Source organism: Urocitellus parryii, chromosome 5 (assembly GCF_045843805.1).
Source record: "Urocitellus parryii isolate mUroPar1 chromosome 5, mUroPar1.hap1, whole genome shotgun sequence".
NCBI lineage: Eukaryota > Metazoa > Chordata > Mammalia > Rodentia > Sciuridae > Urocitellus > Urocitellus parryii.
The window spans coordinates 125,534,243-125,553,582 of record NC_135535.1 but is presented as its reverse complement, the minus strand read 5'-3'; the positions used below and the strand labels follow the sequence as shown (position 1 = coordinate 125,553,582).

Genomic DNA, 19,340 nt, shown 5'->3' with positions numbered 1-19,340 from the left:
ATTCTTGTACTTCCCTGGTCCTTATTCTCAATTTTATTATGATCTCATTATAGCATTTTTCCAAAAAGCCACTTCAAATTCTTGGTGGAATTAAGCAGGTAAGAACTTAAATGTTTTAATACTGTGCGTAACAACTGACATGTCAGCATAAACAATAGCATATTGTCATAATAACACAACTATTTACCAATTTATTTTTCATATTACCTTCTATGAAGTCATTTTCATTAAATATAAGTTTCTCTCCCAGGGGACCCTCCTCATCTTCCTGTTCATCATCTTCATCAGGATTATTAATGACCTCCAAGCCAGCTTCAATAACGTCTGTCAATTCATCTCGTTTGTCTTTTCTAACCGGCTTTTCTTCAGGATGTCGAGTGAGACCCATTTCCAACTGAAATACTTTCATTAAAGTAAAACTTTCAAAAGGAATCACCCCATACTCACTGGGTAGTTTGGCTCCTGTGCTAACTTCGGCTTTGTCAATCTGGGAATGAAGAAATTCTAAAAGATCGCTAGGTGCTTGTTCTTTGCTGCCTTGATAGCCTATGCCATTAGCCCCTATATTCTTTCTCTCTTGTAATGATTTCATCTTCTCACTCATTTCTTGTAATTCTTGTTTTAGTTGGGCGATTTGGCGTTTCAGACTGGTTGCCCTGGTTTGATAATGTTCTTCTTGCTCCTGTAGGAGGGCTTGATAGTACTCTTTACCATAATTTTCTCCGACAACACCAGGAAGAGATGCATTTCCATCAGTCTGAGGGGCACACTCCAGAAGGTACATAAATAATACCAAACTACAGAGCAAAGCCAGTCCTAACAGTAGCCAGTGGGTCCGGGTGTGAAGGATTGATCCTCTTCTAGACATTCTTATAAATGTGTATTTGCCTAACAAGATAAGTTGCTTCTTCATACCTTTAGCAAAAGGTTATCAAAATTAAAAACAAAATCAGGATTTCCATAAAAGGTACCAAGATGAATTCTGCTGTAGCTTAAAAAAATTGTTTTCTCAGTAGTCATGACTACTTGTAGAAATGAGAAATTAAGTATACTTCCTGTTTTGTTACCATGAAATCCAGAATAAAACAATCTGAACTATAAAATCCATTATATGGGTAGTGAGCTTTCTGAAAGAAACAGATCACAATCAATCAGAATTTTGTTTTCTTAAGAAAACCAAACTGTTGGTAGCTTCAATAAACTTATATGTTCAATAAACTATATGTTGAGCACCACTAGAAGCACAAATAGAATATTGGTAAATACTTGGAGAAATTATTATAATGCCTTTTAAAATTCTAAAATACTATGTATAATACTTTTAAACAGTATGGCTATCCACCCATAATCTCCTGAATCACAGAAACATTAAGATTACATTCAGATTTGTATTCTATAGTTTGTTACATAGATTCTACTGTTTTCTAATTATTTTAATTATATTGCTTATAACTTTGTATTAACACAATATTTCAATAGCATACACTTAGGAATTGAATTTCTATAAATTGTTTCTACCATAGTAATAATGGTTTTCATGGGAGAGAGTTTTTTCCAATTTATTTGGTTCAAATATTCTACCTCATTAATTTCTATTGCTCAACTCAGCCAATCTAGGAAGTGTATGTGTGTGGCGGGAGGGGGGGGCAATATCAAAAGGTCACAGACAGCTGAAAACCATTAAAAAAACATTTTTATGTCCAAAGTTCTCTGGTAGATTATTGGAAGATTAGATCACATAATTCTTTTTACTGTATTACACAGCAACAGATTTCCTACAAGTTTGGAAAGTTTAGTGTCTATATATATAAAGAAAAAATATGAATATTTTAAATATGTTTGAGAAAAAATTCAAATACCATTATAAATTTACAAAATTATATGCTACCTTTCATGCTACAACTAGTTGTATAAGCTATTCTGTATCTATTTCTAAACTAAGGATTTTAAATTCCAGAAGTAGAGAAGGTTAAACTTAGAAGAGAAGAAGCAGGGAAGCCTTCCCTGCAAAAGAACTTCCATTCTCACCAAGTAATTTATCAAGAAGGATAATGTGTTGACTGCAGATATTTTATGGTAATGGTTTCTCCAGTGCAGTAGAACCTATGGAAGAAGATGACTGGGAAACATCAGTCTTAGTCACTTTCTTAGTGATTAGGAAAGCCTGAATGCCTCTGTGGAAAATGCTCCAGTGTACACATTTTGTGGCACATATCTATTTAAAATGTAGGATAGAAGACCACAAATAATTAACTTAACTCCCTTTAACCATTTATTATTTTAATAAAACAAATAATAAACAAGTATCTTGAAAAATTTAATTCATTACAATAAAGTCTTTTACTATTAACAGCCTCTTTCCCACTGATTGTAAATCTTAAATGATGTAGAAAAAAATAGGAGACATTTTTAGTTTCAAGAAATACTACCTAAGCTGGGTGTGGAAGTACATGCCTGTAATCCTAGTGACTCTGAAGGTTGAGGCAGGAGGGTAGGCAAGTTCAAGGCCAGTCTTAGTAACTTAGTGAATCCCTAAGCAATTGAGTGAAACCCTGTTTCAAAATAAAAAATAAAAGAGACTGGGGATGGTAAAGTGTTCCAGGTTCAATCCCCAGTCCAAAGAAAAGAAAAAAGAAATACTAATTTAAAAATAAGCATGCAAAGCTAATATTAGTTCTAGGAATTTAGCATGCCTCAAAACTATAATCATTAGAAATAAGAAATCACTTGAATGTCATTTTGAAAAGAAAAACTGAGAGGAATTTCTTAACTATTTGTAAGTTATTATCAGCCTACTTGTTAGGGAAAAGTAAGGCTCAAATTGAAAATGTAGAAACATAATTTGTATAAATTATTATTAAGGTAGACAGACTTAACCATAGTACGATTATATACTCAAACAGTTTTGGAGTGAAACTTTATAAAAGAACCAAAAATATATAATCTAAATACCACTACCTTTTATTAATAGGGTACCTCATAGCTTTTTTTTTTTTTTTTGGTATGCAGACAATATATTTTATACTGTGAGCTATGACTTAAATGGGCCACTTGTACAGATTAACTTTTCAACGGAATAAAAAATATCAACGTGAATCACATTTAGTAGTAAGTTTTGTGTTGTGATTATATATGTGCATATGTATGAACTTTTCATGTAAAATGTATTTATAACTGGGTTGCACTTCAAAAATCCTGGAAAAAACCCACTGATTTAAAATGTATTTTTATACATTCTCCATACAGTTTTTTCAGGATAGCACTGTTTGATTTGAGATGGTTTACATACTATTTAACCCATTTTGCTCCATCATTCCAGATGTGGAACACCTATAAAAATTTAGATAGTGTATAGAATTATACAATATGTCATATAATTATAAAATAATAATATAGAATTATACAATATGTAATAATTTTAATATTAATTATTATATTTAAGTTCTAGATTATTATTTCCAACCAATTTTAATGTACCTGTGCCAATTTCATTGCACTACACACAGAATTGAAAACTTGTGACTTAATAGGCTAATATTATAGCAGAATGTTTTCCACTGAAATGAAAGAAAAGCTGCTGTAATTACCTCAGAATGTAAATGTTAGTTGCATAGTTCTGTGGTGATTGTCTTATTTTTATGAGAAATTTCAATTAAAATCTTTTTTTTAAATATTTATTTTTTAGTTCTCTGCAGACACAACATCTTTGTTTGTATGTGGTGCTGAGGATCGAACCCCGGCCGCACGCATGCCAGGCGAGTGCACTACCGCTTGAGCCACATCCCCAGCCCTCAATTAAAATCTTACTTGTTTAGTTCCTGTAGGAAACTCTTCAACCAAATCCTAGAAGACTAGTTTATAACAGCTCTAAGTATGTTAAGAATATCAGAAAGACTAGGAGGAATGTGCTCACTGGTACAGTGCTTGCCTCACAAGGCCATGGGTTCAATTCCCAGCCCCACAAAAAGGCAAAACAAAAAAATTCCATCTTGATTACCATCATACTATACAATGTGTTTATATCACAGATAAGGTTTATTTACAGAGAAAGGGATATTGCAGAGATAAGAAAATGAATTGTTAAAGGAATGAAATATAAAAATCAAAGATTTCAGAAATATACAGACAACTAAAAAGAAAAAAATTTCCTCCCCCTCAAAAAGACCCCAAAATATGAAACAACGATTTTCAAGATATTCAACATCAAGTAAAAAAGGTCAGCGATCCTGGAACAAGAAACAAATGACTACCCAATTTACTGCCTAAGTTTCCAGCCCAAGGAGAGTAACTTAAGCACAGACCAGCAGATTTCCTGAGTTGACAGTCTGAGGAGACTAAGGCAGCTAGAGTTCAAAGGAGACAGCTACAAAAAGAGAGAACTCCAGAGTTCTGAAGAAGAGACATCTTTGGATATTCAGTGGAGTCCTGTTCAATGTAAGCTTATGGAGAAATTAATAGGCTAAGGAAAAGACCACACAAAAAATTTGAGGACACAGAACCTAGTATTCATGCAGGGCCAGAAATAGGCATGCTCTCACCAAACAAACTGGAAAAACCTCAAAATTCATGGGGAATTTTGTAAAGTATTCAAAAATGTCTTGCCTCAGTGGTGGGAACTAATTAGCTCTAAACATGGCTCTAGTCCTACCAACAAATCTTAAAAACAAAACGTGAAAGGATCAAATTGTTTCCAAGTAACAGCACAAGCCTCAAGAATATTTATAGAAATATAAAAATACCACAAAACAAAGTAAAATTTACAATATATGACATTCAAACAAAAATCATCAGCCATAATGAAAATAATCACTGACTAAAACTGATCTAGAACGGACACAAATATGAGAATTCACAGAAAATGACATTAAAACAGTATAATTGTATTTAAAAAGATGTTCCTGTTCAAAAACAAAGTAGAAACACGTATGACATTTAAAAAAAGATTCAAATTAAACTTTAGGAGATGAAAATTTCAACGGCAAGATGAAAAGTACCCTGGATGGGATTAAGAGTAGTTTAGATGTTTCAAAAAAAAAAAAAAAAAAAGAAAGTGAATTGCAGACACAGCAGTAGAAACTACTTCAGAAGGAAAAAGAACGAAATATATGAACAGAGCTGTGTGATGACTTCAAATAGTATAATATATATGTAATTGAAGGCCCCAAAGAATGAGGAGATTAGAATATTTAAAGAAATAAGGCTGAACATTTTGCAAATCTGATGAATACTGTGAATACATAGATTTAAGGAGCTCAATCAACCTCAAGTATAAGAACCATAAATAAAACAGGGCATACAGCCAGGCAAGGTGGTACATACCCGTAATTCCAGCTATTTAGGAAGTTCAGGCAGGAGGATTCCAAGTTCAAGCCTGGCCACATAACCAACAAGAACTTATCTCAAAATAACAACAAAACCAAGGCATATGATGATTAAACTGCTCAAACTCAATGATCAAGAGAATCTTAAATGCAGCCAGACAAAAAGCATGTATCATATATAAGAAACAAAAGGCAATGATGTCAGATTATAGAAGATTACTCTTGGAAACAATGCAAATGAGAAGACAATGAAGCAATATCTTTAAAAAACTGAAAGGAAATTTCCCATTACACAAATTTTGGTCTCTCTTGTTAATAGTTGAATGTATCAAGCTTTTCCTAAATGACTTTTCAATGTCAGCCTCCCTATCTGAAGTAATTCTAATGTAAAATAAGTAATTTTTTTCCTTAAATAGGCACTTCTTGTCACTCATATTATAATACATGCTCCTGTCCTTAATTTGAAATGCAAGTTACCGTTATAACAAACCAAATTCCTATATATAGAGAAATCTATTTTTGGCCTCAAACTAGGGGTCAGCCAACATTTTAGGTCAGATAATGTTATAACCAGTCAATTCTGCCATTGTAGCATGCAAAGCATACACTGATGATATGTGAATTAATACACATATTTGTTTCAAAGGACACTGAAATTCAAACTTCATATAATCTTCACAGGTCATAAAGTATTGTTTTTCTCTTTTCCCCAAAATATTTAAAAATGTAAAAACTACCCTTAGGTCACAGGTCATATTAAAATAGATGGCCAGTGGTCTGTGTGATGGTGCATGCCTGTAATCTCAACAACTTTGGAGGCTGAGGCAGAAGGATTGCAAGTTCACGGCCAGCCTTAGCAATTTAGTGAAGCCCTAAGCAACTCATTGAGACCCTGTCTCAAAATAAAAATAAAAACGGCTGGGAACGTTGGTCAGTGGTTAAGTGCTTCTGAGTTCAATTCCTGATGCCAAAACTAAAAAAATAAGATAAATAAAAATATAGGTGACCAGCCAGATATGGCAACCCCAACTCTAAGTCCTTAATTTTTTTAATACTTCTAAAAGAAAAAAAATTTTTTTTTCTTTTCCTTGAAACAGGGTCTTATTGTGTTGCTCAGGCTGGTCTGGAACTCGTGCATGTACCACAAAGTCCAACTTATAATTCTTTTTTAAAAATATTTTTAGTTGTTGATAGACCTTTATTTTGTTTATTTATTTATACGTGGTGCTGAGAATTGAAACCAGTGCCTCATACATGCTAGGCAAGTGCTCTATCACTGAGCTACAACTCCAGCCCTAATTCTTTTATACTTCTAAAATATCAAAAAGTAAAAACATGAGATAAAAAGTTTAAAAATGATAAAAGGGCTTACAGTAAAGTCTCTCTTCTATCCTAGAGTCTAAGTTCCCTTCTCTGGTTTTGGTGTATCCTTCCAAATCTAATGCCATTATTAAACATCTTGGCATGAACAGCCTTAGCATATAGGACTTGAATATATGTTATTTCATCTATAGGATAAATCCCTGGAAGTGAAATTCCTGGTTAAATTTACTTAAATTATTCATTGCAACACATAATTGGTCAGTATTTGCTGCTTCCAACTTGCCTAAACCTACTTCCCACGTTCCCAATTGCTATATTTTGGATCTGAAATGTAACCTAAAAGCCCATGTGTTGAAGGTGTGATCACTAGTCTGTGGTGCTATTGGGAGGTACGTGGGGCCTAGTGGAAGGAAGTTTAGGTCTTTTGGCGTCTGCTCTTGAAGGGGTTATTGGGATTCCAGTTGTTTCTTGTCCCTCTTGCTTCCTGCTTATCACAAGGTAGGAAGCCACCTCTGCCATGGGCTTCCATCATGACATACTGCCTTGCTATAGGCCCCAAAGTGACAGGCCAATTTACCATGTACTGAAACCTGTGAGCCAAAATAAACCCTTCCTACTTTTAAGTTGATTATTTCAAGTATTTTGTCACAGCAACAGAAAGCTGATTAAAAACCAACTTTGAGATCCTTTTTGGTTCGTAAATGTAGGTATTCAGTGCTGTGTGACATGCACCTTTCTTATTATTAGCACATTACCTGTCTGATGTGGGGGGGAAAAACCTGACTTTGAAATCATGCTCTAGATTATTAAATTTTTGATTCGGACTATTAAAGATTTTAAAATTCTACCTCCTCTAGCTTATGCATCCTTTCTTAACACTCCATTAAATTTCTTAGCTATAATTATCTGTGACATGGAGTTGAGAAATAAATTAACTGTTTTCTTATACAAAATAATTGAAAGTACTGTGCCCAGCACTTTCTATGTTTTAATAGTTAAAAACAGACTGCTTTTTTTCATGGCAGCCTGTATGTATTCAACAAGTGGGATAAGCTCCCAATTTAAGATAACTAACATTTATTTTAAGGTTTTCTTCTGTTTCTTACATTAACTCCTTTAGGCTTAGTTCTTGTTTTTGTTCAGTCTGGGGTTCCACTGATTTCCCACAATTATTTAGTGCTTTTTGTTTTCAGTTAACATTATAAATATTCTAATACCTTCATATGTATGGAAATAACTATATTCCTGTAACAATTCACATTTGTAACAACCCTATAATTAATTTTACATTTATACTTAGTATTCATGTAGCATGAAAATAACAATTTAAATTCATTGTTTTATAATCCCATGATTTTTCAATCCATTTTTAGTTATATTCTTGTGGTGTTTTGTTTCCCCTAACAACAACTACTTAATTTCCCCTAACAACTACTAACTTGAGTAACACAGTTCCTCCTTGTTATACCAAACTTCAGAGTCAGATCATAATCAGATCTAACAGACTTATAAACAAGTAATGACCATCTAAAGAAGACTGTTATAGATGTGTAATACATACATATATATATATATATATATATATATATATATATATAAATATATATAAATAATAACTTGGTAATGGAATCTCCTAAGTCTTGAACTCATAATAGTTCAACCATTTTTAATCATCCTTAATATTAGATTACTTAACAAAAGCTTCTATTACTTTTTTTTGAAAAAGGAATGTTCCGCATAAGTTAAAATGTCATTTGCTGCTTACCTTATGATTCAATCATTCTACGGCTAACAAATTCATCTACATGCTCATCAAGAATGTTCATAACATTCTTAATATACAAAATACATAGTATACAAAAATTGGAAACACAAATGCTCATCAGCAGAAGAGTAGTCATATAGAGTGGAATATAGCATAGCAATAAAAAGCACCACTGACACCATACTATCACAAGCAATGGAATTTCATTAATATGAAGCTCAAAATAGACAAAATTAATAGCTGATGAGAAGAGTCAAAATACAGATTGGGGATAGGAGTATAAGTGACTTGAAGAAGCAGAGGATGATTGAAATGTTTAATCAAAATGTTCACACTGTAATGTTCAGTTATAATATGATGTATATAGAGGTTAAACAGATAATGAATATGTAAAAATTAATTGAGTTATACAATTAAGATTTATGTACTTGTTGACTTAATATGTTATTTTATACAACTACAAAAAAGTTAAGGAAAAAATGTAATTTCTAAACCGCTTGGAACTAATTGTACTTATGTTCAAATTATCTGAGCCATACATATTGCAAATCTGGCAGCTTTTGCATTCTTTTAGTCACATAACAACTTTAAACAACTAGAAAGAATACAAAATGAATGCGAACATTCTCTCATAAAATACTTGGTTTCTCACTTCCAAGACCAAAGGTACTTTTAAAATACATTAATGATATAAAGATATCATTAATCTCACCAGAAATGAAGGTCCAGGAGCCTTCAAAATGACAGTGAACTGCCACGACATGGCATACATTATCTCAAAAGCAGGCTAGAAAATACCTTCAGGTTTAACAAGGGCTTAAAAGGAAAAGCTTCGAATTTATGATCATATTGTCATGCTGTCAATACCATCGCCACAGAAGGAGCATCGCTTTCATGTTTGACAAATTTCTTCTCTGTCACTTGCTCCAGAATAGAGTAATTTTCAAGGTGAATTTTTTGACAAGGCCAGAGGCTCCCTGTCCCGTGGGATGCTCGACCCCCCTCATTCCTACAAAACGTGCATCTTTTAAAGGCGTTCCTTCTGCTGTCTGTCAAGAGATGGGAGTGCTGCTGTCAGAGAAAACGATTTTAACCCCCCCCCCCCGGAAGTGGTAACAGATGACTAAAAAGTTTATCCACCGAGAGGAGATAGTAAGTTTAAAAAAAAAAAAAGTGAACAAAACAAAACACTGACACGCAAACCAAAGGTCCCTGGCAGCACCGGTCTCGGAAAAAAACTGCAGCTTTCCCCTGAAATCCCAGCGGACTCCGGAGGGCTGTCCGCGAAGCTACCACACGGGGACAGGGCCCCGGAGGGTACGTCCGATGTGACCTGACAGGGACCAGTGCCCGCAGACCCCAGCCCGCGTTCCGGTGGCCGGCACCGCTCCGCCCGAGCCGGCGGGAGTCTCAGGCGAGGCCGGGTACTCACCGCGCTGGCCCTCTCGGTCCACCGCGGCCACCAAGCCGCCCCCACCTCCGGGACGACAGGCACACATGGGCGGCGCCCCGCGCACTGGGGCCGCCGCCGCCTCAGCAGCCCACCCGCGGGGCGCGCCGCCGCGCCAAGGACGGCCACTTCCGGCGCGCGCGAGGAAATGAGACTGCAGCCGCAGGCCCCGCCCACTGCCTCGGACCCGCTCGGGACTGGCCTGCTAGAGTTGCTGCATTTAAAAAATACATAGGGGTGTGGACTTCCAAAATCTACCTGTGGAGGCCAGCAGAGTGCCCGGGCCAGGAAACCACTGTGGCTGGAGCCCGCACCTGCAGCGCCTGGTCTGAGTCCCGGCCTGTAGGCTGGCTTCGCAGGTCCCCTGCCAGCTCTCCGTGGGCAGCGCTGCCCTGCCCTGCCCTGGAGCCCCCAGGAGCCACGAGGGCAGATGTAGTCGCTGAGTTGAAGTCTCCAGAGGTATCTGAGCATTCTCAGGCATGTTGGCCTGAGCAGTAGGCTCCAGCCAAGAGGGCTCTGGGCTGCCAGTGATCTTTTGGGTCTAGTCATCCCATTTCACTGGACTGGAGTTTCCTCATATGCTAAATGAGACAGCTGAAGTGCACTTTCTGGAAAATGGATTTGAAGTTCAATATCGTATGATTTTAGTAAATGAGGAAAAACCCTCTCCCATGCCTCCTTCATTCAAGTGATTGTTCCAGGAACATCCTTCAGGCACTTTGTCCTCTAGAGTACCAGACTGAGCCCGTGAGAGGAGCACTGCAGCACCAGGGCCTGCTTGTGACTGGGCAGAACACTGTGCTAAAAACCAGCTCTGGGGTTTATTCCACCCGGCTGTGATACCGCGGTTATCGGTGACGAGTCCTGCTTCCTCACATGTTGAAGTTTGAACCTCAGAGAAGCAGGAGGCAAGCATATAAAGCAGGTTTATTTAAAAAGGGGGTAACATAGGACTGTAGCTCAGAGGTAGAGCGCTTGCCTCGCAGGCATGGGGCCTTGGGTTCGGTCCTCAGCATCACATAAAAATGAATAAAATAAAGGTAATGTGTCCGACTACAACAATAAAAACAAAATAAAAAATTAAAAGGGGGTGTGGTGGGTAACATAGATTTTTCCCAGGAGGGAGAAGGGATAGCTGGTATCCTGCTATCCCCAGAAGCGAGGTTTTCTGCCCTTTTTATATGTCCTAGGCTTCCTTTGTTCTCCTGCCCTCTTCCCCTAATCTTTCTCCTTCCTGAGTATGTGATTAGGCCTAGGAAAAATGCTGGTGGGATGGCTAAAAGGTGGGAAACAGGTGAGCTGAAGGGGGAAGGGCAGGATGGTGCAGCCAAGGACACATTAACCACCTTAGAGCCCCTGTAGGGAGGGGCAATTCCTGGGACAGGTTACCTTGGCAACAAGTTGGAGCAGGGGCTGGTTCTTGATAAGGGTGGAAGAAAGACTCTGAAGGAATTAACACTTCAATCCTTCAGGGGACAGTCTCCAATTTCCCAGACTCACCCAAAATTAGCCTCCTTGAAGCAACCTGACTCGATATACCTATCTATGCTGACTGTCCATCTAATTCTGGCTTCAGGACTTAGCCTCTCTGAGACTCAGTTTACCCAGCTGTGTTTTGGAAACAAAAATAATATGTGTTCCTAAAATTGTTGTGAGGATTAAATGCACTTTTGTATTTGAAATATCTGACACTGTACCTGGCAGGTGGCAGGCAATTGGTGCTTATTACCATCATTAAATGCATTAGTTAGAGTGGAAGGCTGGGGTGACTGTAGAGTACATCCTATAGAAATAGCATTCCAGGGGAGGAGGATTTGTTCTAATCACAGCTGTCTTTGTTAGCTGACATGTGCTGGGAAGTTTTTAGCCCAGATGTTCTTGAATGCCCTGTGGGAAATCCTTCAAGAGTCTGGACCACCAAGCCAGGCTTGTTGAATATCCATTCTATTCCAAACATAAAGGTCTCAATCCTCTAGTGTAATTTCTGAGCAACTGTAAAATTTTATAGTTCCAACACCTCTTCCCCCTCAACCCGGCCTAAGAATAAAGAATTAATCTAGTCACAGACAGAATTGGTCTTTGAGCTCTAGGAAATAAGGACTATGTCTTTTTCCTCTCTTAGCACATAGTATTCGATAAATTCAGTTGTTTAAGAACATGCAGGGATCTCTGTGGTGCCCACCATCTCTGCCACTTGACCAGCTCCTTGAGCTGAAGGCATGTCTGATTACATTAACTGCCCCTCCTGATTAAATTGCTTAGTTGGCTGGTTATGCTCTAGTATGCAGATCAGCTTAGTGTGAATCTACTTAGTGTAAGCTAAGTGTGAAGCTCTAGTGTCTCTATTCTCTGATTCTCTGATGCTGCCTTTGATATTTATCCCACAAGTCTGATGATCCAACTTGGGAGTGTGAATGTAAAGGTGTGTTAGTAATAATTCTCTCTTGAGAGAATTAGAAAGTGGGGAAACTAGCAAATGGTACTGAACACAACATTGGTAGGTTTAAGAGAATAAAACAAAATATAAAGTATCAATACAAGTAAGTATAAATGGCAGCTCACCGAACTGTTAGAGATTTGAAGTTCTCAGTCCAAGTCTAAGTCTATTACCTGTCCCTTGAATATGATACTGTATTTGATGTTTCCCCCAAATGATTGTTAAGAAGTCCATAGAATACAGGGGCCTCCGGACCTCACTCTTTAGTCTCATGTCCAGTAATAGCAAATTTTTAGGCTTGCTCTTTCCTTATGAATCCTTAAAATAGGACCAGATTGTCCATTCCCATGAGGGCACTTATATGACCTCTCCTACTCTCTCTGGCATCCCCATGCCAACCAAGCACAGGGCCTGATCCTATTGTTAGCATTCTTTGCATCTTCTGGGATTTGTAAATGAATGAATGAATGCTGGTAAACCTTCTAGAAGGAAAAGTCTAATCTATGATAACCAAATTCAAACCTCCCTCACTTCTTGGTGTGTTGCAATGCAAGATAGAACACTCCCCTCTGTGTCTAGCATGTTCTTTCCTTGTCCCCCTCCACAAGCCATAGACACTGAGTTTTTGTCTCATTTATTGTATTTGCTTTCCTTCCATTATCCTCCTTCTTCCTGATCATACTATATAGCCACATGTTTGTTGAAAACACTGGAGAACACAGTGAGCAAAAGGAGCTTCTCCAGTGTTTTCTATACCTTGTTTTTCCTGCCCTTTTTTTTTTTGTGTGTGTGTGTGTGTGTGTGTGTGGGTGTTGGGGATTGAACCCAGGCCCTTGTACACATGCTAGGAAGGCACTCTACATGAGCTATTCTCCTAGGCCCCTCTGAATCTTTTAATTATCCTAACATCCCTGTGGAGTAGATCAGGGTCTTCAGTTTAGAGTGAAGAAAACAAAAATTCAGAGAAGAAAATACCAAAACTATTCTAGGATGGGACCTGGCATGAAATCAAAGTAGCTGGTGAGGCTCAGTTATCACCTATTTTTAAATGCAATTTGAATCACTGATTAAAATTGATTGTTTGTGGATTTTTTTGTTGTTGTTGTTGTTGTTTTGTACCAGGGATTGAACTCAGGGGCACTCAACTGCTGGGCCACATCCCCAGCCCTATTTTGTTTTATTTATAGACAGGGTCTCACTGAGTTGCTAGCGCCTTTCTGTTGCTGAGACTGGCTTTGTACTCTAGATCCTCTTGCCTCAGCCTCCTAAGCCACTGGGATTACAGGTGTGTGCCACCACACCCCACGATTAAAATTGTTTTTAAAGCAAAAGAGGTTCTTCCATCAACGGATTTAAGTCATTAGCTTTTATGATCTTTTTTACATAGCCAAGTTGAGTACCAAAAAGTATGTTATTTGAATATGGAGGGTATATAATTCAAATACATATATGCGTACATGTGGATATAAGTATACACACATATATATTTTTCATTATATAATTCAGGCAGATTTTTGGAGATACACTGGGGCTTAAAATGAAGTTACCTTGTATGAAAATACAAATCATAAATATGTAGTTTTAAAAAAATTCTCCACTAACATTCAATCTGAAGGCCTACCATCTCCCCCCCCCCTTTTTAACAATAAAGCTTTTCTGTTCCACTTCCTGACTGTGAATTTCTACCAAAAGCAAAGGATGGTGACCAACTCCTTTGCTATAGCAAATTCAGAATAAATAGCCTTTACTTGTTCTTCTTTGTGTGGACTTCATTTATTTCGAGTTTTCCTTGGTGGCCCCAATATACATTCTATACTGCTTCTCACCAAAGACCCTAGCCTTCCCCCAGGTGTACTACTAGGGAAGCCCTTGGTGCCTGGATATTCTTGGCTTATGGAGTCCACATCAATTTGGTTAAGTTAGTATTGGGCCTGAACTCTGCTCTTTGCATTGAGCTTCCTATCTGCTTAAGCTCAGCTTGGTACTCAGGAGTTGTTACTGATTTCTACGTGTTTAGCATCATTGGTAGAATCAGCTCATTTCTTTTCATCCCTTTTGCTGGCTTTCATTTTGCTGTTTTGTATTGTTCTAGCTACTAGTGGTATCTGCCATAAGAAGGAAACTCACAAGTTAAAACACAGGTCTGGGCCTTATGAGTCTGTTGTTTAAGCCATTCTCACTGACTTGCTGAGGGTTTCATTAATGTTGGGGCTGGCCTTGAACTTGTGATCATCCTTCCTCAGCCTCCTAAGTTTCTGGGATTACAGGAGTGTGCCCTTGCACCCAGCTAAACTGATTACTAGCTTAAATCAATATTGGAGAAGAAGCTTTAGAGAGACAACTAAGTCTTGTGTCACCCGTCAACAATATAATCCTGAAAAACTTCAAGGTATAATGTGGCCAGGAACCAAAGCCTCAAGGGCTCTTGAACACCCTTGGATGGATTTTATCCAGCTTCTACCTTCCATGGGATGTGAATGTATTTTATATTTGAGTATTTTTACAGCAGTGAAGCCTCAGGATGTCAATCCTGCGTTCACTTTGCACAACTAAAGAAGCAATCCAGAATTACACAGAATTTGACTGCTCTTCTATAAAACTTCAAACTGGGAGCTCTCAATGATCTTCTACAGCAGCTGATCATTAGGAGCAGATAACTAACTCAAGATCTTTGGAACGTATCAATGATCTTGGATAGTGCACAATTTCCACCCAAGATGCTGAATCAATACCCGTTTAATTCCTGTTTTTTTCCCCTCATTTTCTGATTCTCACATACTAAGAGACCCTTTTTCTTTCTGTTCTTTCCTCATTTATGATTTTTAGATCAGTATGTATACATTCTAATACCATTCTTCAAGTATCCCAAATAGTAGCTATTGCCCACTGAACTTCCTGACTATTGAAGACGCCACCCATCATCAGACCCCCATAATGGAAACTTCTGAGAAATTCCAGTCTCAACAAAGGAAACTACAAGAAATCACTATTGATAGCATTTCCACTTGTAGCAATATGGATAAATGATCACCACCAAAATAATCTCTGACCTCACTAAAATCCCCCTCAAAAAAGAACCAATTATTATAATGTGTTTATCAGATCCCAGGTAATTTTAGTTTGAATTGAACAACCTCCATATAGCATGAGTTAAATTTTTGCAACATCATATAGAGACCCAAATATGTAACCCAGTTAATAGTTCTGTCATACTGTCATGAACAACTCCTTTTTCTTGGCTCCCCAAGTCTTCCTTTTGAACACTACTTCCTTTGTGGTCAGAGCACCAAGGTACAGAGTATCTTGTTTGCTTTAGATAATATCTGAAGCACTTTAGGAGTAGCTTTTCAAGACTTGTTGTCATAGAGACCCTAATTCTGTAAATCACCAAGGCTGAAAATTATGACTCAGATATGAGTTCCATACTCAAGCCATGGTCTCAGTCCATTTTGTGCTGGTATAACAGAATACCCGAGACTGGGAAATTTATAATGAGTGAAAATGTATCTTCTGGGTTGGAGGTGTAGCTTAGTGAAAGAGTGCTAACCATGCCAGGTAGCAGGGTTCTAGTCCTCACCACATACAGGTAAATTCTACAGATTCTGACAGTTCTGTAGGCTAGAAAGTGCAATACTATAATGTTACAATGGCAATTAAATATCAGCATGAGTTTGGGAGGAGACAAATATTGAAACCATAATGAAATATAGCAACCAACCCAGGAGACCAAACCACAATATCACAACTGTTGGCCCGGAACAAAGAGAGATTGGTCAATAACTGTCAGCTTCCTTATTTTTTGCTTCATTTCCAACTAAAAACCAAAGAAAGCCACCGTTTCTTAAACCAGTAACAGTAAGATGCCTTTTTGCTAATTAACCTGCCTACAGCTTCCCCAACCAACCTCTAGTCACAGCATACCTGAAGCCTTCTTCACACACCTCAATCCCCCCCACCCACTATAAAGCATCCCCGTTCTTTTGCCTGCCTTTAAATCTCTGCCAAAAAGTGACAAGTGATGCTGGCTGACTCCCTTAATATAGCAAAACCAGAATAAAGGGCTTCTCCTTTTAGTCTTTATTTCTACAAAGTTAAAAGATAAGTTAACCCTTATCTGTGGCTTTGCTTTCCAGGCTTCCATGTACCCATGATCAACCATTGTCTGAAAATATTAATGAAAACCATAAATAAACAATTCATATTTAGATTGTGTGCCATTCTGAGTCACCTAATGACATCTCCTACCATCTTGCTCCATTGTGCCCAGGACATGGCACATATATGCTGTATGCACTACCCATCCATTAGTCACTTAGTGTCCATTCTGGTTATCAATACATAGTTTGGTACTATCTGTGGTTTCAGGTACCCCCTGGGGATCTTGGAACATATCTCTTCAATAAGGGTGACTACAGTATATGCAAATTGTTTAGACATCTCCAAAAGATACAGTTTCCCGTGACACTCCCTTTACTTCTTTCAAATGTGAGAAGTCAGAATTCTTCCATCAAAAACATCATTCCTATTCTTAAAAATCTCTAACTGTAATTCATCTTTCTTTCGAGACACTGATGAAGTCCCCCAAATCCTCCATGTATTCCTTTACCATGGGGTTCTGAGTAATTGAAGTTTTCAGTTTCCCAGGCCCTGGATCCACAGTTTCCAGAAAAATCCTCAAGTTCTTTAAAATTCTCAGAAGAAAGGCATGAAACATGGAGAAGTTGAGTGCCTTGATGAGAAGAGAGACTCCACGATGAGGCACCACCTGGTCCCCACAGTCCTCTGGCCAAGGTTGCTTGCCTCAGATAACATAGGCAGCCTTATGTACTTTTTCACTTGCACTTAGACCCTTCTTAGTCCTTCATAGATCCCTTCCTCCATAGGCAAATGCAGAAAAGGATTGGAGGGCAGTGAGAAATGAGAGCAGTCAAAATGGACATACTTACATGCTTGCTTTGGTACTCTTTACAGCAATGACAAAGATAAAATTTGGACACTTAAAATAAGCTTCATATTTTTATTTAAGAAGTTGATAATTCACATGGAAAGTACTGCTTATGTATGAAATACAGAAACTCTTCTCAAAGAAAAAAAATTTTTTTGTTTGTTTCAGAATGCACTTTCCTTACCTTGTTTGTTGACATTTATTTTTAACTTGAATTGCTCAATGTAGTTTTATGGTCTTTCCTGGTATGATGGGGAGCTGCTGAAGTCACAGTGGCTGGGGTGGTCTTGGGCCACAGGCTCCCTCCATGCTGTCCATTGAGTTCCCTGAAATGCTGATGTCCCTGTAGCCACCACAATGAGATGTAGCCCTTGTTTAGATTCCTCTGTCTTGTCTCTAGCTGTGAGATGTCAATTGGCCAGGTCCTGTGATTTCACAGAGTCTATAACATCTGCAAAAATATCTTGTCACTTGACATAACACTCAAAAATATCACAGTTTCAAAGATTAACTAATGTTTTTGGAGTGGGTGGGTGGGTGGTGTTCACTGTGTTTGCCTCCTTAACTCTGGAAGTGAAGCTCACCCTTGTAACTTTAGATGGCCACACACTGTACCTCTCTGTGGACACAGCAATGTGCCCAAATTGAACCATTCTCTACATGTTGTGTTTTCTATGTTCTTAGCTAAAATGGTCCCTCATGTGAGTTCTAGCTCCAGTTCTCTTCTCCTAACGAGATGGGAGACTCTACAAAGTTCTAGTCAATGCCATTGCTGTGAAGAAGAGGGAAGTGGCTTTCTGACTGTACATAAGCACAGAAATCAAGTTTTACACTGGAAATGTGAGGGGCACAGCTGTATGTGCCCTCAGCCTCACTCTTACTATGCCTTGTTCACAGACATGGAAGAACAGATTTCCTAGGACTTCCTGGAACAACCCTCCAGTTGCAAGGACAGCTAAATATGCTATGTGTGAATATACTTGAAGGAAGGAGAGGAACCGGGGATGGGAGAATGCGTTCTTTGTACAGGTGGAAATTATGCTTTCCCTTTTGAATTTTCTTTTATACATGTAGTATTTATTTAAGACCTGCTTTCAGAAAAAATCAACTAGATTTCCACCCAAATAAGCTGGCAAGAAGAAATCTTTCATGGAGGCTAGTGAAAAAAAATACTTTAGGGAAAACAACAAAAAAACATACAGTCGTCATGGAGGGTCTATGCTCTTGCAAAAGGGGATGTTATCATTAGCTTTTCTCAGCCTGGGTTTCTTAATAATCCTAGACAAAGGCTGAAGTGAATAACTGACTCTAGATATGTAAAATGCATAGTTATGAGTAAAGTCCATTGGAAGCTGGAGGACAAATATTGCCCAGAGTCACCTGTGCAGCATAACATTCATTTTCTTTCTAGCCTCCATGGTCCAGATTGAAAGAGGAAGCTATGAGCAGATATAGACACAGAGGGCCTGGAGCTGTGGCCTTGCAGGGCTGGGGCAGCAGCTGGGTGATACCCGCACAGGCCTGTGTGTACACACACGTGTGCAGTGGAAATGATGTAGGCACTTGGCGTTCAATGAACAATGTGATCACAGAGTCAGATTTCTGTTGCTAACAAGTCATGTTTGTTAACTGATCAGACTGGAGTAATACCTCAAGGAATTCCAATACACACCAATAAACAGAAGCAGTGAGTGTGTTAAGTACCATAGTGGTTCAGGACAGCAATTTTTCTTTTCTAATGGATCTTCATGCATGACTATGTAAATTTTATAAATTTTAATAGCTGATAGATTGCTACTTAATACTCAATAATATATTCTCTTTGATACAACTCAACTCCAGTTTCAAGAAATGAGCTGCAAGGAATTGCTAGAGAATTGGAATTCCTAAACTCAGCTTTGCTTCTTCTTTATCTTAGGGAAAGTAGCCTGAAGGAAGGAATTCCTTGAAAGGTGGAATTAGCTGAGCTTTGGCAGTTATTATCCATGTGCCAGGTTTCAACACATATTGTGCAAGATGAGCCAGTAAAGTCACCAAGGGCCCATGGTCCTTGATCACTATCCAGTCCCCAGTAGCTACCATAATGCATTCTCTTGTGA

General features: G+C 38.1%; 1 protein-coding gene across 5 annotated transcripts in view; it reads right to left on the bottom strand.

Annotated features, from left to right (window-relative positions):
- The window catches only part of Csgalnact2 (chondroitin sulfate N-acetylgalactosaminyltransferase 2), a 78,314-nt gene extending 68,337 nt beyond the window's left edge, over positions 1-9,977 (bottom strand). For all 5 annotated transcript variants that reach the window (XR_003301765.2, XM_077798305.1, XM_026399521.2 and 2 more), the window contains exons 1-2: positions 9,842-9,977; positions 208-1,127 (exon numbers count right to left, since the gene is read on the bottom strand). Coding sequence is in view for 4 of the 5 variants with exons in the window: in XM_077798305.1 (XP_077654431.1) it covers positions 208-913 (706 nt within the window). In the remaining variant the exon portion in view is untranslated. The remainder of the gene's footprint in view (positions 1-207; positions 1,128-9,841) is intronic.
- Positions 9,978-19,340: the final 9,363 nt, after the last annotated feature.